This window comes from Ahaetulla prasina, chromosome 2 (assembly GCF_028640845.1).
Source record: "Ahaetulla prasina isolate Xishuangbanna chromosome 2, ASM2864084v1, whole genome shotgun sequence".
NCBI classification, from domain to species: domain Eukaryota; kingdom Metazoa; phylum Chordata; class Lepidosauria; order Squamata; family Colubridae; genus Ahaetulla; species Ahaetulla prasina.
Genome location: NC_080540.1, coordinates 202,915,578 through 202,939,653, shown reverse-complemented (window position 1 = coordinate 202,939,653; position 24,076 = coordinate 202,915,578). Strand labels below are relative to the sequence as shown.

Here is a 24,076-nt window from a genome sequence, read left to right as displayed (position 1 = left end):
TTCAATTGTTGGATGTACAACTTTGTATCAGATTTGATGTTATCAAGCCAGCATTTTTTACTTGCCCCTTCTTCTTGTTCCATTAACCATTCCTAGTGTCATTGCCTTCTCCAATGGATTTGCATACATGACATGCCCAAAATAAATCAGACATAATCAAATGAATAATCATTGAATTACGTCATATGAGTAATCATCATAAAAAATCCAAGAGGTGCATCTATTTAGGGAGTTATTCACAGTCAGTAAGCTCAAACTGCCCAAGGAGCTGCTGATTCAGTTCTACAGAGGAATTATTGAGTCTGTCATTTGCACCTCTATAACTGTCTGGTTCGGTTCTGCAACCCAACAAGAAAAACACAGACTTCAGAGGATAATTAGAACTGCAGAAAAAATAATTGCTACCAACCTGCCTTCCATTGAGGACCTGTATACTGCACGAATCAAGAAGAGGGCCGTGAAAATATTTGCAGACCCCTCACATCCTGGACATAAACTGTTTCAACTCCTACCCTCAAAACGACGCTATAGAGCACTGCACACCAGAACAACTAGACACAAGAACAGTTTTTTCCCGAAGGCCATCACTCTGCTAAACAAATAATTTCCTCAACACTGTCAGACTATTTACTGAATCTGCACTACTATTAATCGTCTCATAGTTCCCATCACCAATCTCTTTGGCAATCCTTATGATTTATATTGATATATTGACCATCAATTGTGTTGTAAATGTTGTACCTTGATGAACGTATCTTTTCTTTTATGTATACTGAGAGCATATGCACCAAGACAAATTCCTTGTGTGTCCAATCACACTTGGCCAATAAAATTCTATTCTATTCTATTCTATAAGCAGATGGGACATACAATGGTTAGAAGGGCAGAGCCAATTTGCAAATTTACTTTACGTGTCAGTTTTGTCTGGCTTGGCATGTACAAAATAGAATTTAGATTACAAATGAGGATTTTTTTTCTCTAACTGAAAAATCAAATTTTCTAGTAATTATGTAATAGTTGATTGCAAATGTCAGTCATGAGATAGACTATGCTAAGGGCAAAATGGACTAGTTATGAAATGTACAGCCATCCTTATATTCCCTATAAGATGAATCAGAGCATAGGAGATTTTGGCCATTGGGGAAGACAATTTAAAGAATGGTGTGGGCATTGGTTTTTTGGAAACCTTGAAGGTTAATGAAATACCTATGCCAACAGTCAACTAAACAGCTATATTTCGAGGCTATGCCACAATAGTTGACAGCTTGTCTGGGGGAAAAAAATGTATAAAAAGAGCAGCTGGAACAGTGCAACGGCAGAAGAAACACGGAAGGAAAAATATAAGAGCAAATATCGAGAGGAAAAGAGTGCTGAAGTCAACTGTAAGCATTAAGGAAGATGTGTAGTTTGATGATAGTAAGTGAAGTCCTACTTACAACGAGGTGGACCAGAATCTTGAAAAGTCAGAATTCTTATTGTATTTATTTATTTTTTATCCCACCTTTATTATCTGTATTAATAATCTAAGGCGGTGAACATACCTAATATTTCTTCTTCCTCCTCCCATTTTCCCTCAAACACAACCTTATGAGGTGGATTGGGTAGAGTGACTGGCCCAAAGTCAACCAATCAGCTTTTCATGACTAAGGTGGAATGAACTCAAGGTTTCCTGGTTTCTAGCAGGGTGTCTTAATCATTAGACCAACCTATCTTTATAAAAGTCTACTACTACACCTCTCATTTGCTTTCCAATAACTACACTTAAAGGGTCACACGTTACTGGATTCCATTGGGTCAGCTACTCATTCAAGCCAACATTTCTTTTCTCAAGATTGCACACCGGATGCAGAAGACAATTATGTGACCTTGGGAAGAGACTGAGTAGTTTTATAAAGGTGTTGAGAAGTGCCAGGTGGGCTCCGATGCATGTTTTTCCTTATGAATCTGAAGCCCTAATATCTGGGGGATGGGGGATAGGGAGGAAAGACCTATCCAGTGGTGGGATTCAGCCAGTTCGCACCACTTCGGGAGAACCGGTTGTTAACTTTCTGAGCAATCTGGCAAACTGGTTGTTGGAAGAAATCATTAGGGTAGAGAACCGGTTGTTAAATTACTTGAATCCCACCACTGGACCTATCTATAACTATTACCAAGGGATAGTGTGCGGTCACCATGTCTAGGGTTTCATCATCATGGCCTTATCTATTTCAAAATCTGTAGGGAAATTTGTATCAAGAGGGGCATCATGTATATTGCACAAAACATGGAAAAATTAACATATGCTGAAGAAAACTGCTTTTAGAAACAACATCACTCTAGGTGAAGGGTAAAGCTACAAGTCAATGCAAAAGATTAAACATACAGTATAGCAATCTTACTTTGCGTTTAAAAGAATACAAATAGCTTCCATCACTGTCATGACAAGATCAGGAGGTTTAGTGAAAACTCTGATTTCAGAAATATCTGCCTTATCTAAAGAATCTAAGGCTTTGTTGGCAGCTTCTAAAGCTGGAAGGGCTTCATCCAAATCACGCTGGGCATCATCAGCTATTGCCTGAGTCTCCTCTGCCTTTACTTTTGCAACAGCTTCATCTTCCTGAACAACACGCCGAACCTGGAAGAAAAAAGAATCACCTTGTAGGGGAGATGGGCAGCATAACAATTTAATCAATAAATAAAATGAAAAAGAAATACATATTTTAAGAAAAAAGATATATTTTAAACACAGCTAATCCTCGACTTAAGACCACAGTGAGGAACAGGATTTTGTCACTAACAATGCGGTTGTTAAACGAGTCATCACATGACCCCCCTACCCACCCAATTTCACAATTATTTTTAACATTGTTGTTCAGTGAATCACATGGTTGTTAAGCAAATCCAGCTTCCCCCATTGCCTCTGCTTGTTGGAAGCTGGCTGGAAAGGTTGCAAATCGCCATTGGTTGCAAATGGAAGTCAACTGCCTAATGCCCAAACTCATGGGATTATCGGGATGATGCAATGGTCATAACTTTGAGGACAGGTTCTTTAAAAATCACTTTTTAAAGTACCGTTGTAGCTCCAAACCATTGTGAAATGACTGCTTTTAAATTGAGGATTACATGCATGTTTCCTAAGAAAACGAAATAGAACAGGTAGCGGTCATTGGTTATATGGGAATTCATAATTTAGTGGATTAGATGAAATATCCTTAAGCAAAATTCTTCTAATAGGAAGAACAGTGTGGGGAGGGAAGTGTAGATGGGCCTCCAATACTATCTTCCCCATTGCCTCAAAGGATTCCCTAGTCTTCCAGAGTTTTAAAGCAGAGGGGGTAGATTGTATAACTAGAGAAACTCCTTCACTTTTCAGACAGTAGAATTCTGGTGGATCAAAAACCTCCACTGGGAAGAATTCTGGTAAGTTTATTGTTTCTATTGTAGTAAATACTTCTATCAGAGCCTGGTGGTGCAGGGGTGAGAATATAGCATTGCAGGCTAACTCTGATGACTGCCAGCAGTTTGATTCTGACCAGTTCAAGGTTGACTCAGTCTTCCATCCTTCTGAGGTTGGTAAAAAAAACACCAGATTGTTAGGGGCAATATGCTGTCTCTTTAAACTGCTTAGTGAGGGCTGTAAAGCACTGTAAAGGTGTATATAAGTCTAAATGCTATTGCTATTAAAACAGGGGAAGGAGGAAATCCTTACCTTGTCCTGCACCCTAATAATTGATAGTACTAAGGGGACAATAGCAGTTCCTCAGAAATTATCTCTCTGTGACTATGTGTATCTCCATAGATACACATGACTGTGTGTAGAGTATGTGCTATTGCTATTATGATCTGATCTTTTAAGATGGGGTAAGATATCACTTTCTTAAAGAAGAATGCTAAAAACTGTGCATTGATAATGCTTTCCCTACCATAGCAATCCAGACTGCATTTCATGTAGGCTTTGGCTTATGGTCACAATTAAGCACAAAATTATGATCATAAGTTGTGGAAGTCATGAAGTGAGGTGCAGATGATTGCCTTGCTTCATTGCCACGATTCCTGCTTTCCCCATTATGGTTAAGTGACTCTTTATGTCATTAAGTGGAACATTTGGTATTCACATGTGTTTTACCTGGGTGTCCTCCACCTCAAGGCACCCTTTTCAGTTTCCCACCCCACTAGTTTCCATATCCTTGGACCTTCACTCACGCTAGTCACACCTCACTCCACTTACTGAAGACCTTCTTTGAGAAAGAGAGCTAGCCAATCTTCCTATACAGAGGCCACATGGTACTATTCTGGAAGAGGGCACCATTTTGGAAGCAATGGCAATTATGGACTTGCAAAAACTGTGGCCGCTCCTAAAATGGCAGATGGGCCAGTTTTGTTTCTCAAAGGTAATCTCAAAGATGCTTGTGCATTCCTATTTATTAGGATTACAAAATCATTTGGCATCCACATTCATACAACATACTTATAGCTTACAATGCATAGACTCTTAAATGTTTTTATATATGTTACTTTAGCTAGGAACTGCTTAACAGAAAAATGCTATCTGATATATTCAGATAGAGGAAGACACACAGTGGAGTTACACTGACATACACACACACAGAGGCACACACACACAGAGAGACAATATTTAATAACATTTTATACCTGATCAGCATTTTCTTGATCAACTGCTAATTTTTCCATCAAGGCCTCAACATCCACTGATTTCTCCTTGAGAACTGGTTCTAAAGCAGAAAGATCTAATTTCATTTTGTCAACAAGTACATTTGTTTCCAACAGTTTGGATAAACCATTTTTTACCCGATCCCGAGCCTGGAAAACAAGCAAATAAATACCGATAATTGTTTCAGTACTTTGAAAAGATATTAACTTAAAAATCTGATGCGAGTGGTTGTTTTCAGTAATTCTATGGATAATCATAGTCAAATTAAAATAACCATAATAATGATGTGAATATTTTAATATGTATTTATTACCATCATTTAAATTAGCCAAATCAGCATGTCAAAGAAATTACTTGTCTGGATAGCGTTAGCATTTATTTTACTGAAAAACATTATCTTTTATAACAAAGAAAGTAAATATTTCTGTCAAAGTTAACCTAGTTTTCACACTATAATTGACATTTTGTTGCAATGTTTTTTACTCAAAGACTGTTTTATTCTGCTAGATCTCAGGGTAGTTCTTCCTCAACTGGTATTCTTAATCAGACCATAGCTCCCAGAATTTCCAACCAGAATGGTCTAAAGCAGGGATCCTCAATCACCAGTCTGCAGCATGTCAGAAAAACTGGGCTACACAAACAAGCAAAGCCCCATCTGAGGGATACAGGTAGCACGTGAAACCATGCCCCCTCCAATATGCTGAAAAATGTCTCTCCACAGAACTGGTCCCTAGTGCCCAAAAGTTGGGGGCCACTGGTCTAAAGACATCTGAAGGGTGAAGAAGGCTTGTCCATATTGTGCCAATCTAGTAGGTACTCTTCGCTGAGATATATATATATATATATATATATATATATGTATGTATGTATGTATGTATGTATGTATGTATGTATGTATGTATATATATATGTATGTATGTATGTGTTGTGACCCAGGTTCCTGGACCCAGACTCCTGGACTCGGATGATTCAGAAAATGAGGGAGAAGACCTGGCAAGCCCTGTTTCTCTTGAGCCCTCTCCCTCCCTGGCACCCACTCAAAGGGAGGAGGAGGGGCCGGCACGGCCTGATTCTCCCGGGCCTTCTTCTGATTTGGCAACGCCCCAAGAGCAGTTTTGGAGTGACGCAAGATTATGAAGACTTGATCGACGTGCGCAGCAGCGGAAGAGTTGGGACAAAGCCAAGTCATAATTGTCATGCAGTGACATCTGCAGAGACTATAAATAGGAGGCGGGACTTCCTGGTTTTTTGTCTTGGACAAAGCAATGAATTTGGCGCGAGCTAACTATTTCATGGAGGGAAGAATATATTCGTGAGTAATTCTGGCCTTATCTATAATTTCCTCGTTATCTCCAGAAACTTGGCAGGCCCGTGGGTAGACGTGGCCAGGACATGTATCTATGTAAATAAAAGGAAAAAAGGAAGGCCTCTGACGGACTCTTTGCTGGGAGTATTGGGGAAGGAAACAGAACATTTTGTCCAAGACCTGACTAAAACATCTTCCACCAAAGATGGATCAGCAGCAGGTACAGCAGCAGTTAGAGCAGCTACAAGCGGCTAATCAACAGCTCCAGCAGCAAGTGGCTCACTTGGCAGGCCAACTTGCTGCCAGGAATGTGCCTGCAGCCCCCCATCCTCCCACCTCCTCCTCGCCGCAAGTGCCCGATAACCGTGCGGATAAGTTTTCTGGGCAGCCTGAGATGTTCCCGACCTTCTTGGGACAGTGCCAGCTCTACATGGCTATGAGGCCAGAGGATTTCCCAGGCGACCGGGCTAAGGTGGCCTTCGTGATTAACCTTCTTTCCGGCTCGGCTGCTCGATGGGCCACGCCCTCTTGCTCCAGGACAGCCCCTGCTGGCGGACCAACAGCGTTTTGGCAGCACCTCGCACCATGTATGAGGACCCGTTCGAATGCTGACGGCAACCAGGCGCCTTAAGGAACTCCGTCAAGGAAACGCCCCTGCAGGAGTACATCGCCGAATTTCGTCTTTTGTGCCAGGACTCTGACTGGAATGATGCAGCGCTGGTGGGCCAGCGTTCAGGAGGGACTCTCAGAGGAATTGCAAGACGAGCTGGCCCGCGTGGAGGCGCCACGGACCCTCGACAACTTGGTGCCCTTTGTCTCCGCCTCGATGCCCGTCTGCAACGGCGACCGTCCCGTCGCACCCCGGGACCCTCCGTCGACATCTGCACCCCACTTCCTGCACCACCAGCACCCAGGGTCGCCCACGTTTTGTAACCGCTGCGGAAGAGCCCATGGAGTTGGGAGCGGCCAGACCTCGCCTAACAGCCCAGGAGGCGGAACCGGGCGCCAAGGGGATTGTGCCTGTACTGTGGGGAGCCCGCCACTTCCGCTTCTTGCCCCAGAAAGCGGTGGGGCACGACGCCGGTCCCGAATCACAGCGTGACCAATCGAACGGAGCAGGCCCGACCGGGAAACCCTAGGTCGGGCACGTACTAAGCCCCCACTGGGCGTTGCGGAAGTAGACTCTGGGCCCCTCGGCATCTGATTCTGGACACACGGATATGGTTGGGGAACCAGTCGGACGGGCTCCAGGCGCATGCGCTGGTGGACTCAGGGCCACAACAAACTTTATGGACCAGGCCTTTGTGACCCAGTTTGCGGTCCCGTGGTTCCGTGGACCCTCCGATGCGGTAGAGACAATTGATGGGCGAGAACTGGTGTCCGGCCCCATTAAATTCGCCACCCAGCCTTTGCGCCTGGCTATTGGGGACCATGAGGAGGCGATCCAGTTTTATGTCACGGCGGACCTTCATTTTCCCTTGGTCCTTGGGTTGGCCTGGCTTCGGACCCACGATCCTCAGGTGGCCTGGTCGCGAACGCCATCTCTTTCCCGAGTCTGCAGTGCGTCGATCACATCCGCCACACCTGTGCCGCCAGAACGCCCCACCGCTGCCATCACCTTGCCTCCTGAGCTGACGGACTTCGCCGACGTGTTCAGCGAGAAGGAGGCGGACCGACTACCCCGCATCGGCCCCACGATTGCCCGTGGACCTTCTGCCCAACGCACCACTGCCTGTGGGACGCCTGTATTCCATGTCGGAGCCCGAGTTGGCCGCCTCAGGGACTTCCTGGACAAAAACCTGGCCCGAGGGTTCATCCGCCTTCAAAGTCCCTCTCGGCCCCGGTCCTCTTTGTGAAGAAGAAGACAGGGACTTGCGCCTATGCTGTGATTACCGCCGGCTAAACGCCATTACGGTGCGGAATCGCTACCCCTGCCGCTCATCCGGAGCTACTGGAAAGGTTGCGGAGGCCACGATCTTCACCAAGCTCGATCTCCGGGGCCTACAACCTGGTGCGGATACGAGAAGGAGACGAATGGAAGACGGCATTCGCACCGATACGGACACTACGAATACACTGTCATGCCATTTGGGTTGACCAATGCTCCCGCCGTTTTCAGCACTTCATGAACGACGTGTTCGAGACATGTTGGATCGGTTCGTGGTTATCTACCTCGACGACATCCTGATTTACTCCCGGTCCAGGAAAGCCACCTTCGACACGTCAGTCTGGTTCTGCAACGCTATGGAGCAACAACTCAATGCGGCTGGAGAAATGCGTCTTCTTCCGGACTTCCATAGAATTCCTCGGGCATATCATCTCGCCCGAGGGCATAGCCATGGACCCATGTAAAGTAGAAGCTTTGTGTAGCTGGGAAGCCCCTCGTCGGGTGAAGGATGTTCAGCGCCTACTGGGCTTCGCCAACTACTACCGGACCTTCATCCCGGGCTTCGCCACACTGACAGCTCCACTTACCCAGCTCCTCAGGAAGAAGGTTGCATTCCGGTGGGGTCCCCCGCAGCAAGAAGCATTCACAGCCCTCAAGAAAGCCTTCGTCACGGAACCCGTCCTGAGGCATCCCGACCCGCTCCGGCCTTTTGTGGTGGAAACGGACGCGTCCAATGTGGCTCTGGGAGCGGTGCTGCTACAGGCTCCGACGAATGGCGGCACACTTTTTCCCTGCGCTTACTACTCCCGGAAACTCAACCCTTCCGAGCGCAACTACACTATCTGGGAAAAAGAGTTGCTGGCTATCAAGGCTGCATTCGAGGCTTGGCGACACCATCTGGAGGGGGCCCGACATCAGGTGGAGGTCGAGCGGACCATCGGAATCTCGAGCACCTCACCACAGCTCGGAAGTTGAACCAGCGGCAGATCCGGTGGTCGTTGTTTTTTGCCCGGTTCAACTTCCGCGTGACCTACATTCCCAGCGGTCACAACCGGAGGGCGGATGCCCTGTCCCGCAAGCCAGAGTACCTCTGCGCCAAGGACTCCTTCCTCCACGGACAGTGCTGCGGCAGAAGCCTTGGCCGCAGCACGGGAGCCAGTGGACTTGCGGGCCCAGGTGCGAGGCGCAGCGCCAGGACGCCTGGTCGCAGCAAAGGAGAGCGGAGGTGGGCCCCACGTCTCCTTGGACCTTGGAGGAGGACTTACTCAAGTTTGGGCGATTATATGTGCCCACAGGACCACTCCGAGCCCTCGTCATGACCCAGTGCCACGACAACCCTGCAGCAGGACATTTTGGGTTCTTCAAGACCCTCCACCTGGTGACACGGACCTTTTGGTGGCCCAGTGCGGCATGATATACATGCCTACGTGACATCCTGCGTACCGTGCCGGCAAGCCAAGACCGCCACGGGGCCCCTCCCGGCTCCTCCAGCCCTTGCCGACACCCGACAGACCCTGGGGGCGATCTCTATGGATTTCCTGACAGACCTGCCGCCGTCCTCTGGGTTCACCACGGTGCTGGTGGTGGTGGACATGCTCACCAAGATGGCACACTTCATCCCATGCCGCGGACTGCCCACAGCCGCAAAACGCCCGTCTCTTTCTGCAGCACATCTTCCGCCTCCATGGTCTACCGGACAGGGTGGTTTCGGACCGCTGGAGTTCAGTTCACAGCCCGCTTCTGGAAGAGCCTGATGGCGCGTTGGAGGTGCAGGTATGTCTGTCGTCATCGCACCATCCGGAGACCGACGGGGGTACAGAGAAGGTCATCGGTATACTGGAACAGTATCTCCGTTGCTTCATCAACCAGCAACAGGACAACTGGGCCGACTACCTGTCCCTGGCGGAGTTTGCTTTTAACAACTCTCAGCACACCTCTACTCAGATGACCCGTTCTTTGCCAATGTGGGTACCATCCGCGGCTCTTCCCTCTGGCACCACCGGACTCTCCTGTTCCCGAAACGCAGACCTTCCTGACGGAATTGCATGCGGTCCAACAGTTGGTACGCCAGCAGCTGAATCGGGCAAAGGAGGACTACAAACGGTCCGCCGACCGCTCCCGACGGGCAACGCCCCCGCTGGCAGTTGGAGACCGGGTGTGGCTCTCCACCAAACACCTCCCGTCCGACCGCCCGGTAAAGAAGTTGGACCACCGATTCATCGGCCCGTTCCCTGTCGAGGCAGTCATCAACCCGGTAGCCTACCGACTGACCCTGCCACGATCCATGCGGATCCACCCCGTTTTTCACCGGTCCCTTCTGGTTCCTGAGGCCACACCGAGTCCCCTTCGGTGCCCAACAGCACCCGTCACTGTCGCCGAGGACGGATCGGAGGAATACGAAGTCCACAGCGTACGAGACTCTCGCTGGCTAAAGGGTCGTTTCCAATATTTGATCGCGTGGAGGGGATACGGGACTTATTTCTCCTGGGTAGATGCCTCCGACGCTCATGCCCTGACCTGGTGCAGGCCTTCCATGAGCAGAACCCAGCCCGACCGCATCCCGATCGTCAGCCCGGGGAAGGGCCCTGCGGTGAGGATAGTGTTGTGACCCAGGTTCCTGGACCCAGACTCCTGGACTCGGATGATTCAGAAAATGAGGGAGAAGACCTGGCAAGCCCTGCTTCTCTTGAGCCCTCTCCTCCCTGGCACCCACTCAAAGGGAGGAGGAGGCCGGCAAGGCCTGATTCTCCCGGCCTTCTTCTGATTTGGCAACGCCCAAGAACAGTTTTGGAGTGACGCAAGATTACGAAGACTTGATCGGCGTGCGCAGCAGCGGAAGAGTTGGGACAAAGCCAAGTCATAATTGTCATGCAGTGACATCTGCAGAGACTATAAATAGGAGGCGGGACTTCCTGGTTTTTTGTCTTGGACAAAGCAATGAATTTGGCGCGAGCTAACTATTTCATGGAGGGAAGAATATATTCGTGAGTAATTCTGGCCTTATCTATAATTTCCTCGTTATCTCCAGAAACTTGGCAGGCCCGTGGGTAGACGTGGCCAGGACATGTATCTATGTAAATAAAAGGAAAAAAAAAGGAAGGCCTCTGACGGACTCTTTGCTGGGAGTATTGGGGGAAGGGAAACAGAACAGTATGTATGTATGTATGTATGTATGTATGTATGTATGTATGTATGTATGTATGTTTTCACGGGTATATGTATGCAGGTTTTCGTATGTTCGGGTCTTTTCCCGTGTAAGATTGGAAGCATTTAGGCAACGTTTCAATGACATCTCACTCAACATCTTCAGGTTTTGGCTTTGTTCTTATGTGAATATGTAAATACTGGTGGGGGGGGTGTTTTTTGAATTGCAGGCCTAGCTGTTGCAAGCTGATTGGTTGGCTGTGTTGCTACATGTTGATTGGTTAATGGAGTTTTTTGAATAGCTGGTCTAGCTGTTTCAAGCTGATTGGTTGGCTGTGTTGATAATTGGTTAATGGGGTTGATGTTTGTGTGGGAAGTAGCATTTTGGGCCCTGGTCTGGTTCCGAGTTCGAGGTCCTATTATGTGTCGATGTTTGTGTGGGGAGTAGTATTTTGGGGCCTGGTCTGGTTCCAAGTTTGAGGTCTTGTCATGTGTGGATGTTTGTGTGGAAAGTAGCATTTTGGGCTCTGGTCTGGTTCCCACCCATGCTGCTATATCCAGTTATGCCTCTTATTACTTTGCCGCATATACCATAACATTTGAAGCTTATGAAGATTTGCAGTCCTAGTTCTTTGTCTACATATGAAGACCAGAATACATTGTCATTCATTGTACTGAATAGCAGCATCTGTGTGGAAAATAACCTCACAAAACTCATATTATTTGTGAAAAGTATGGCTAAAACCAGCGACATACCTGATTTTCCTTAATGCAGATTGCCTTATTCAGAGACAGAAATGTTGACATCTGAATTTCTTATACAAACATGATAAATTTAGATATAAATTTAAGGATTATATTTGATAGAAATGATACCTACACTCCTAATACTGAATAGCAATATTTTCACTACAAAGAATAGAAATAAGTGTTTGTTTGTATGTCAGCAGTGGGGTAGAATATAAAACACACTTCTTATACTTAATTCCATCATTATTTTAATAAAGGTCAACCTACTGAAACCAGTTGCTTCCTTTTTTCAGCAAGCATGGACAAATAAAGATTGATTAACTCTAAATAGGAAGTTGGTGTTGTATAGTATCGTCGCCGGAGCTCTGCATAATACTGCTCTGCCATCTCTGTAACACTCATGTGGATGTCTACACACATTACAGAAAGTTTCTCTTTCATTCGATCAGTTCCGAGATCAACATGCATAAAAAAAGTTCTTGATACAGAAAGAAGTGCTTCTTTTGGCCACTAGGGAAAAATAAAAGAGAAACTGGCTAGTTAAATAATCTTTCTTGAGGTATATATGCAATACACAAATCATTTCTTTTCTAATTATTTCAGCAGAATTGTCACTGAAAGACTAAAAGGAAGTGGAGGACATTATTAAATTAATTAATTAATATAATATCCAACTTTCATATGGCATGAACATAAGACAGCTGCTTTAATTTATGATTTATGGAATTGGTAAGAAATACTAATGTATTCCATTTGTACCCCATGAAAACATTGATGAAAATTGGCTATTGAAGTATATTTTCCTTTTAGTTGCTACTATATTTAGAATAGAATAGAATAGAATGGAATGGAATGGAATGGAATGGAATGGAATGGAATGGAATAGAATAGAATAGAATAGAATTTATTGGCCAAGTGTGATTGGACACACAAGGAATTTGTCTTGGTGCATATGCTCTCAGTGTACATAAAAGAAAAGATACCTTCATCAAGGTACAACATTTAACTTTTACAACACAAATGATGGTCATAGGGTATAATTTAACACTTAATGATAAACAACAAAAGTTACAGTCATACAGTCATAAGTGGAAAGAGATTGGTGATGGGAACTATGAGAAGATTAATAGTAGTGCAGATTTAGTAAATAGTTTGACAGTGTTGAGGGAATTATTTGTTTAGCAGAGTGATGGCCTTCGGGAAAAAACTGTTCTTGTGTCTAGTTGTTCTGGTGTGCAGTGCTCTATAGCGTCGTTTTGAGGGTAGGAGTTAAAACAGTTTATGTCCAGGATGTGAGGGATCTGTAAATATTTTCACAGCCCTCTTCTTGATTCGTGCAGTATACAGGTCCTCAATGGAAGGCAGGTTGGTAGCAATTATTTTGTCTGCAGTTCTAATTATCCTCTGAAGTCTGTGTCTTTCTTGTTGGGTTGCAGAATCAAACCAGACAGTTATAGAGGTGCAAATGACAGACTCAATAATTCCTCTATAGAACTGGATCATCAGCTCCTTGAGCAATTTGAGCTTTCTGAGTTAGCGCAGAAAGAACAGTCTTTGTTGTCCTTTTTTGATGATGTTTTTGATGTTAGCTGTTCATTTTAGATCTTGCGATATGATAGAACCTAGAAATTTGAAGGTCTCTACTGTTGATACTGTGTTGTCTAGTATTGTGAGATATGGAAGTATGGGAGGGTTTCTCCTAAAGTCTACCACCATTTCTACGGTTTTGAGTGTGTTCAGTTCCAGATTGTTTCGGTCGCACCACAAGGCAAGCCGTTCAACCTCTCGTCTATATGCGGATTCGTCATTGTCTCAAATGAAACCAATCACTGTTGTGTCATCTGTGAACTTCAGTAGCTTAACAGATGAATCGTTGGAGATGCAGTCATTGGTATACAGAGAGAAGAGAAGTGGGGAGAACACACAGCCTTGGGGGGCCCCTGTGCTAATTGTACAGGTATCTGATGTGATCCTGCTTAGCTTCACCTGCTGCTTCCTGTTTGTTAGGAAACTTGTGATCCACTTACAAGTCTGTTCAGGTACCTGTAGCTGGTTTAGCTTAGTTAGAAGAGTGTCTGGAATGATGGTATTGAATGCTGAACTAAAGTCTATGAAGAGGACCCTTGCATAGGTCTTTGGAGATTCAAGATGTTGTAAGATGTAGTGCAGAGCCATATTAACAGCATCATCTGTTGATCTATTTGCTCGGTATGCAAATTGCAAAAGGTCTAACAGAGGATCTGTGATGGTTTTCAAGTAGGAAAGCACTAGCCTTTCAAAGGCTTTCATGACTACAGATGTTAAAGCAACTGGTCTGTAGTCATTCAGTTCCTTGATGGTGGGCTTCTTTGGCACTGGGATGATGGTAGAGCGTTTGAGGCAAGAAGGAACATAGCACATCTCTAGCGATTTATTGAAGATACAGGTGAAGATGGGGGCCAATTGGTCAGCACAGACTTTTAAGCAAGAAGGAGTTATCTTGTCTGGGCCTGGAGCTTTTCCTGGCTTTTGTCTGTAAAATAGGCCCTGCACTTCCTTTTCTGTGATCACTAGGGGTTGTGAACCCAATGGGATGAGGTCAGTTGTAGGAGGCTTGGCTGTGTTGGTGTGTCTGAGATGGGGGTTGTGGAGATAGGGGGCTGTAGTTTCCTTTCAAGCGTGCAGTAAAACTCATTCAGATCATCTGCCAGTTGTTGATTTCCTTCAGCCTGGGAAGGAGGTTTATTTATTTATTTATTTATTTATTTTATTCGATTTTTATACCGCCCTTCTCCCGAAGGACTCAGGGCGGTATATAGCCATATAAAAAATCCACAATATACACATTAAAACAAGATTAAAACAAAACATATTACAAGGTGGCCGGAATTTAAAAGCAATTTAACAAATCTTAAAATATAAATTACCCCAATTAAAATTTAATAAAACTTTTAGGCCAGTCCCGCTTGAATAAATAGGTTTGCCATAGCCGGTGTTATTTTTAAGAGTTTTCCACATGTTTGCTGGTTCATTTGCTGAAAACTGATTCTTTAGCTTTTCAGAGTAGTTTCTTTTTGCTGCTCTGATTTCCCCTGTTAGTACATTTCTGGCCTGATTGTACAGCATTTTATCACTATATTTAGCAGAGATATTTCTACTTTCCCTATAAAATATAAACAAAATTTCTCAAAAGCCATGAATGATGAGAAAGACAAAGGGACAATATTTGACCATTATCCCAAATTAGATTAACTTTTACTTAAATTTTAGGTTAAATGTAATGGTGCAGAATATAGAAAAAAATAAACTTGATGGGAAAATGGCAATCCTTGAAGTAGATTCATCAATTATTTAACATCTTATCAGCATTCTTCAATGAATTATTTACCTGCACAAACCAGTCAATAGTGCAGCAATTCACAAGGGAGGGAAACATTCGGCACCGTGCTCGGAAAGCATCTCCAACAGGACTCATACACAGGACAATGTGCAGCTTCTGTCGGACTCGACTAATGAAGTACTGAAATACCTGAGAAAAGACAAGTTATAATTCAGAGATCGAAAGTAAACATAATTATTATCATTACCATCATCCACTTTTTAGATAGTTTGTGTTACTGAGAATAATATACTACTAGAAGCGATAGTCTAAGTGACTTAAATACAGATAGTCCTGGACTTACAGTCACAACTGAGCCCAAAATTTCCATTGCTAAGCAAGGCAGTTGTTAAGTAAGTTCTACGCCATTTTATGACCTTTTTGTCACAGTTGTTAAGTGAATCACTTCAGTTGTTATTTGAATCATGTGGTCATTAAGTGAATTCCGATTGTTTGTCGGAAGCCAGCTGGAAAGATTACAAATGATGATCACATGACTCCAGTATAGTGCAATTGTCACAAATACATGGCATTTGCCAAGTGCCTGAATTTTGATCATGTGACCATGGGGATGCTGCAATGGTTGTAAGTATGAAAAATGGTCATAAGTCAGTGCCACTGAAATTTTTGAATGGACACTAAATGAATGGTTGTAAGTCAAGGACTACTTATATACCTCTCTAATTCCTATAAATTGCAGATACATTTAAATATCTATAATAAACATGAATTTAAATTATACATGTAAAGCAGTATTTATAATATCTTACCTCATCTCTGTTGCCCTCTGCTATTCCTACTTCTTTTGCCTTGGGTCGAGTAGCTGCCATGACAAACTCCAGTTCATCCTTTTCAAACAGATTAGGTACCTCTCCAGAATTCAAAATATTGTTTATATCTTCTAGGAATTCTTCTACAACTATCTAAAGGTTTTATAAATATCAGGTATTTGAAAAGTTATATTGTTAAAAAAAAGGAGTCAGAAACCAAACATTACTACAAAATAACGGATTACCCATTACAAGAAACAGAGGCTGTTACTTCTAAAATATGTTTTCGTCTCAGCTTTACTGTTAATTTGTTATTCCTAAGTCATATATAAAAAGCCAGTCATTAAGCATTTCCACATGATGTTTAAATCCAAAATATGTTGTTAAAAAACACATTTTAATGAGCATAAAACATATCATTGCTGCTTAAATCTGAGATTTTCAGCAGAGGAACAGATGTCTCCTTTTTTTTCCAGCATGTTATTTGAACTGTTGGATTGTTTATCCAAGACTGATAATTTGTACTATTTTGATTTATCTTGAATGGGGCTTACTTCTGAACATAAATAAAGACTGAAAAATTAACCTCATCTAAATTTTTCTTATTAATGTCAAGTCCTTAGCAAAATAAGGAAGTTTTAAGCAACATTTTAAAAATCTGGATAGTTCAATTTTACTGATTTCCTTTCTACCACAAATTCGCTAAATCCAAAATACTTAAGAGAAGTTTATATTTTCAGCAAAACCAAGATTCCCTGGATAATCATAATATTACCAAATTTTATTCTGCTTCATTAAATCAGTACAGTAAAAAGTAGAAGAGTCCATGTGTACCACAATAGCCCACAAAATATAAATATTCTATATTGTATCTTCCTAATGATATATGTCACTCCAGAAAAATAAACATTACTAGAAAATAAAGGAAAAGAGAGTGGGGTGCAGAAAGAAAAGCACATGCAGAAAAGCAGCAGATGTTTTTCTTAGAATTTTATGCCTATGTTCATTTGAGTAAGATTTTTATGAATTTTTGCTGGATTAAGTTTAAAATGGTGTCTTATTTTTATTATTTGTTTGTTTATTAAATTAATAGGCCACCCACCTTACTCAAGGTAACTCTGTCTTAGGATTTATCTACTAGTACATGGTACCCAAATACCATGTTGTACCCAACATGGTACCCAAGTTGTATACTGATTCTGTGCGTTATCTCAATATTTTACTTGTTTGGAACATTTTTCATACCTTTTTGTTAAATTATCTCTGATGAAGTAAAAATCTGAAGCAAACTGTTTCCTGATGGAGATTTGGGAGAGTTAAGCTAAAAATTGCTACTTTAATATATGTTCCCAGGGAAACTAAAATAATAAGCCATAAAACATAGAAAAGGCCAAGAAATGTTGATAAACTGGGAGGCCACAGAACTCTGGCAAAGCAAAAGAAATTAACTCCCTTGGGGGGTGGGGGTGGGCTACAATCACAGAATTCTGCCTTTAGTTCTCTCAAAACCCCATTGTCTTTGTAGTCCTGTTCCATTACCTTATAGTTGCACCTCAACGGCTGTATTGACCTAACTAGGTATGTGATCTAATCAAATACTTTGTGTTGGCTATACCTCATGGAATACCTGACTGTGCTGACTATTTACATACATATTCTAATTTGCACACATCTCTTAAAAGCAATTGTAGCTGCACAGGTTTTATTTTAGGCCTCCTCTATTTCCTTCAAAGCTAGCAATAAACCAAATTGTGCTTCAGTTAATAAATTAATCTGATTCAAATATATCCCTGAAAATATATTTCCTACAGTAAACATTCTTTAATAAGGGCTTTGAGGAACCGCCACGCCAAAACCAGTTATCAAACCAGTCCATCAGACCCCAGAGTTAAGTTTCTCACGGGAAGTAAGTTGTCTTGCTGTGAGGCTAAACCACGGAATATCTTGCAGCATAAGGGAATGCTATTGATGATCCTTGAAGCTGACAGAAGGAATTGGGCACATTTAGCTTTGAGAAGAGATGACAGAAGAAGAACATGATAACCTTCTTCAGACACCTGAAAGACTGTCACATTTGTTTTTTCTATCATTCCAGAGTGCACAATATGGATTTAAGTTAAGAAGGATTCCAAATGAATGTCAAAAAAGAAAAAAGAAAAGAAAAAGAAAAAAAAGGAGCAGTTTGACTGTGGAACAAATTAGTTCAAGAAGTGATGAGTTCTCCTTCACTGGTGTTCAGACAGAGATGATACAGCAGGGCTGTCAAACACCCGGCCCACGAGCCGGATGCGTCACACACTGGCCACGTCCACGCCTGGTTTAGCAAATGGGACAAAAGTCCCAATATATCATGTGATGCCACCGTGATAACGTGAGTTTGACACCCCTGCTATATGGCCCTCTGTCTAGGATGAGTTTTTGTACTGAGCAAAGGGTTGATTTAATGGCTCTTTACAATTCTATCATTCTATAATGTTTGATCAATTGCTATAGGGTGGCTTCCTTATTCAATTTGTTCCCTGATAACTAAGCTGTTTCCATTTCAGACATACATAATTAACATGCTCAGATGATGTGCCTTCGGCAGTCTGATTGCATATAGCATACAGTATGTCCTAATGATCATTTCTTTTGCTCCAGTTAAGACAAGATACTGATTTAGTTCAAGATTGACAGGTTTCAAACTCTATGAAATATATCCATCTAGGCCAGAAATTAATCTTTTGAGAAAATGGAAGAAATGCTAACCATTGATTAGAATAAATGGTCATTACCCGGTCCAATGAGACTAATTTCATGAATACCAGCATGTTTATGAATTGTTAAGTTATTATTGTTGAGTGTTAAGAGAGAACGAGATTAAAACATGCTTGTTAAACAATGATAAATTATTTATGATCTATATAAGTCACACAGAATTGCCTTTTTGGGGAGATAAGCATCATATAAATTTAATAAACAAATACCTATTTATTTCACACAATTGAAGTATTTCATGCAAGTTTTTTCTTTCACAGAGTAAAAGAAAAGGCAAAAACTAAACAAAAATAACAATAATGAACTAAAACAATTAGTGATGATATTCATGATGATCTATCACCATAATAAAGATTTGATTTGATGCATGTGATATTCAAAGAGGAAACAGATTTTAAATATCCCAAATTTAATATTGGTAACAAGAGCAACATTTATACATATTACATTATTAGAAAAACCACTGCCAATATATAGCTAATAAATAGCAGTAAGAGTTAGAGAACCTAAGTTTATTGCGGGGGTTTTCAAAGCTCTTTATTGTTGTGTTAATTTTCAACCAGAGAGATATTTTTAAGTACCATTCCTCTAATTAAAGTTGTGTTTTAGTTTTCTAGCATATTGCAATAATAAATTTGGCAGCTAATGACAGGAATTGAATCTATTACTTATGCTGCATCAATTTCTAAGCTTTAGGAAATATGGATAATTAAAAGCAGGATTCATTATGAAAGATTGTGGGGCGATTTTCTTCAAAAACTTTGTAATAAAAAACTAATTGGGCATTATCACCAAAAATGATAATATGTATGAATTTGTTTATCATCCTACCAACACTATTAACAGTTTATATAAATGTAGTATAGTGCCTCCTATTGATATTTATCTGATCCTGATGTAAAATAGATTTTAAAAGGACTTTTATGCTTCAAAGAGTAGAAAGATATAAGGAGCTGTATCAAGTTCAGAATCCTAATCCTCCAAATTTTGATAAAAACTTTCAGGAAAAGCCTGCTGAGTTTAATTAAATTTTACATACCACTGGAGAGATTTCCTTACTATTAAATGAGGTAGATATGCATCAGTTTTAAAATGTTGTTAATAGTGTTAATCAATGCTTTTTTTTTAAAGAAAGAAATGCTTGAACTGGGCTTTTTCATGGCAGTTCCAATTCTCCTATAAAATGTGATTTATGTGAAGTGGGTCTATTGGAACAGCAGCCTAAGCATTCCTGAATGCAGTTCAACTAATATCGTATGTGATCGAATAACCAATCTTGAAAACTTTGAAAAGTTGGATCTACTGAAATAATCTCAATGTTAACAGGTTCCAGTTTTTAATGTAGTCAAACGCCTCTACTACATTCATCCTCATTCTGTTCCACTGTACTTAATTTTTATTTCTATTCTACAATATATTATTTGGATTCTATAATGAAACAATTGGGGAAAAATGGAATTGTTTTTAGGAATGAAGAGAACTTCCTTAATGTCATGATATATCTTAATAAATAATGCTTATTATTGTCTTATATACAATATGTTATATGTGTGTATGTGTATGTGAGTGTGTGTTCCAACTTTATTTAATCAGGAGTAGTAATAGATTTATTTATTTATTTATTTATCAATCAAACTTCTTAATTTCAATTTTATAAATTAAAAAAAAACCAGAACAGAATAGCAGAGAAGCTATTGTATGGAAAAGGCACAAAATGTATTTAACACCAGCCTGATAAATGCAGTAAAGCAAACGTGTGTTTGTGCTGTTGGGGTGGGGAGGTGGGGGAGAGATAGCAGTCATAGAGACAAAGACTTGAGTGAGCCTTTTGCAAACAATTCCCTACCTTTGATTAACATTACATCTTTATCAGCCTTTTATTGTATTATTTCTCAAGCTGAGTGAAAATTGACCCTCCTGCTGCTTTCAGGCAGCAAATGTGTAAACAGTCTAAAATTACTGGAGGCACACCATTATTTGAAAATATGTGGTGGAGTTGATTATGAGAGGGGAGGCTATTCCAAGGCGAGTGCAGGGAGTCATGGGGGAAACTAACAGCAGCTGCAGAGAATGGCCATTATGAAAACTCACAGAGCCAAAATAAGTTTAAAAAAAAATTGTGGGGATGGGGGTGGTTTGGTAGTTAAGTCCTGGCACAGGTATGGTATAAGAGGTATCATTGCAAATTGAATGTTAAGATAATGATACTAAAGCTTGGAGGCAGACAGAGGAAATGTTTATCTCTTAAGTTCCCAGTCCCTAGTGAGGTTAAGCCTGAGTGGTCAGACAACATTATAGGACTGGGTTTTTTAAAAACAGATACTGGATAAACTAAATATGAAAACAGTAAATTAGGTGGTTTTAGAGCTTTCTTATGTATTGGAGGGATGCTAATCAGCTCCTTAAGAGCAAATCAATCTATTTTCTTTCAAAGCCAAACACAACTTCACATTCCAGACATTCTGCTAAATCAGACTAGACTGAGAAACACTGATTCTGGGAATTGAAATCCACACATCTTCAAGCTGCCAAGACTGAGAAACACTGTGCTAAATTATTTGAGACTGCTCATAATTCATCCAAAAAACCTCTCAACTATTTTTGTGATTCTGGGTTTTGGCTGAGACGCAACCCAAGGAGTCCTGGAAGCATTTCATGCCAGAAATAAGGCAAGATTGGGATCTCTCCCGGCCTTCTCCTTTTCATCTTTCACTTGTTCCCAGAATTACCACCCAAACTTCCTCTATAATTTTTCCTCATTGGTTCAATTTTTTTAAGGTATGAGAATTATTGTAAGCCACAGAATCTTATTCATGTAACATGGTAACATTTGTTCAGTTCTATCCTCTATTCATCAATTAATACTGGCACAAATAACTATTTTAAACATGTCCTTTCAATAGATCTAGTTTGTTTTATAAATGCTCAAATTACTGTATCAAACACTGTTTACATCACTGCTTTATCCACAATTACTCCATGTTATTCCACACTTCAATCACTTATTAATGTTGCCATGGAAATTGTTGTCACTTTTGTTGTTGAAAACAATGTCCTGATATCAACATTTCATGAGCTTCATTCCAAGTATATTCCTTTTTGTTTGTTTGGGGTTTTTTGCGCTCATTTTTATTCTTGTATTTTTATATTGGTTTAGGCATGTCAATGGATTCTTATAGTGTTATTTTTTCTCTTTCTGTAATTTATGGGCACTTTTTATTTTTATGGGGAGTGTCATAATCCAGCAGTGACTCACACACAGACAGTTGCAAGTTCTCATGTACCTAAGCATTCTTATTCATGCCATAAATGAGTAAATCTTCCTAATTTGCAATTGTACATTACTAGCTATGTCCTTCTATCACTTTTTATTACAATTCCTAGAATGAAGAGTGAGAATTCTTTGCTATGCCTTGAATTACCCTTCACCAAAAACTAGCAAACTTCATTGCCTGCCACAGTTTATACCCGTATCTGGGGTAAAATCACAAGGCAGATAGAGGTAGTCCTTACTTATGACCCAATTACTTACAATCCAATTAAGGCCAAAATTTATGTTCCTAAGTGAGAAATTTGTTGAGTTTTGTTCCATTTTATGACTTTTCCCGCCACATTTGTTAAGTGAATCACTGCAGTTGTTAAATTAGTAACACTAAGTTACTAACTAAGTTGTCAAGAAAATCTGGTTTCCCCATTGACTTTGCTTGTCAGAAGGTCACAAAAGATGATCACATGACCCCAGGACACTGCAACCGTCATAAAGGTGAATCAGTTGTGAAGCACCTGGTCATGGGGAGGCTGCAACGGTCATAAGTGTGAAAAATGGTCATAAGTCACTTTTTTCAGTGCTGTTGTAATTTCGAATGGTCACTAAGTGAACTGTTGTAAGTCAAGGTCTACCTGTATTACCAAAAACAAACAAAGAAACAAAGAAACAACAGCGCACATCTTGCAGAAACATGAATGAAATCTTCATCCTGTGCTAGCAGAGTGCATCTACTTTCAGTGGCTTATCTGAACTTTAAACATTGAATGGCACTTAAAATTCCCTTAGCTGCATGAACAAAAGTAACATAAGCTAAATCACATCGCATTTCATTATATTAATAGTGCTTTATCTACAGAATGAATTTCAATATTATTATATCATACCTGGGTGTCTGTGAAAAGGAAAACCATGTCTTTGTCTTCCACCCCTGCCATTTTGTATAGCTTCCTAAGGTCTTCATGGAAAGTGTCATAATTATAGCCACGACTTAGTTCTATTTGAAAGCATTTATAGCCACAAATGTGAGAGGCAAGTCTAGTCAGAGACTGCTTCCCTGTGCCTCCAACACCGACCAGGAGGGAATTTCCTCTTTCCTGACGAATCATCCGAGCAATTCTAGGAAGAAAATTGAAATGACATTTGACTTTGATAAAACTTAAAAACACCATTCTACCGTGACATACTGAACATACAAGAATTGAAGCAGAGGAGTTTTCTTTTAATACTCTCCCAGGACATGACTACAATACACAGCTTGGTTCAAGAACTCTCTTATTGTGGCTCAGGAATCACCCTTACCCACATAACTAAAATTTGATGGCAAAAATCTCAGTGTTTCCTGTGTTAGATTTGGTTACCCCTTCTGACCAGGCAGAATTAAGTTTATGAAATATAATATAATCACCACCAAACATGTTCTGGTTTATGAATTTGTGGTATGTTTTACTTTGGTACAAGGCCTATTGATGGCTTCAATGGCATAGGTTGCTCACTGGCATTTTCCTTCTGTGTTCTTTGCCCTATTTGCATACCATTTCTTTTCTAGTTCTGTTTCATATAGACTTATTTTTGTTTTATATTTTACCTATTTGTACCATATTTACTTTTAATATGACTTAAATAGTGCTTTCTACATCTTTGACACATGCATCTTTTTCCTATCCTCTTCAGTGTTCTCCAACCAAATATCATATGTTACAGTCTTTCTGCAATCTCTGTAGAATATTTTTAGATTTCAACAGGCTATGGTGATAATCTTACTTTATTCAAGTGTCACATTACCTAAAATATGGAGAAGAACACATAAAATTAGGTTCACATATTGGAGTGAGCTTATCTTTGCTTGCTTGGAAACTGACCTAATGGTTGGTTGGTTTATAGCTAGCTAGCTAGATATAGCTATAGATGATATAGAGATATAGAGAATGAGATAGATTAAATATATAGACATATAAATTATATTTAATACAATTTAGATATTACCCATCTCAGGTAGTTCACAGGTAAAAAATTAAAAGCCATAAAAATATTAGTAAAGTAGGACCCAAGAAAAAACCAAGAAGATAGAATAATTTAAAAGTCAAGAAATAAAGGCAGAAGGAGTGCTATATTTCTGATATGTATTGATTATGTATATGATCTAGTTTTGGTTCACTCTGACAAAGGAATTGGTCTGGAACTCAG

General features: G+C 41.0%; 1 protein-coding gene across 1 annotated transcript in view; it reads right to left on the bottom strand.

Moving 5' to 3' along the window:
* Positions 1–24,076, bottom strand: part of DNAH6 (dynein axonemal heavy chain 6) — a 187,960-nt gene that overhangs the window by 77,602 nt on the left and 86,282 nt on the right. Inside the window, exons 43-48 of the mRNA XM_058168036.1 lie at positions 22,777–23,008; positions 15,868–16,020; positions 15,107–15,247; positions 12,007–12,249; positions 4,633–4,800; positions 2,379–2,614 (exon numbers count right to left, since the gene is read on the bottom strand). Coding sequence (XP_058024019.1) covers positions 2,379–2,614; positions 4,633–4,800; positions 12,007–12,249; positions 15,107–15,247; positions 15,868–16,020; positions 22,777–23,008 — 1,173 coding nt within the window. The remainder of the gene's footprint in view (positions 1–2,378; positions 2,615–4,632; positions 4,801–12,006; positions 12,250–15,106; positions 15,248–15,867; positions 16,021–22,776; positions 23,009–24,076) is intronic.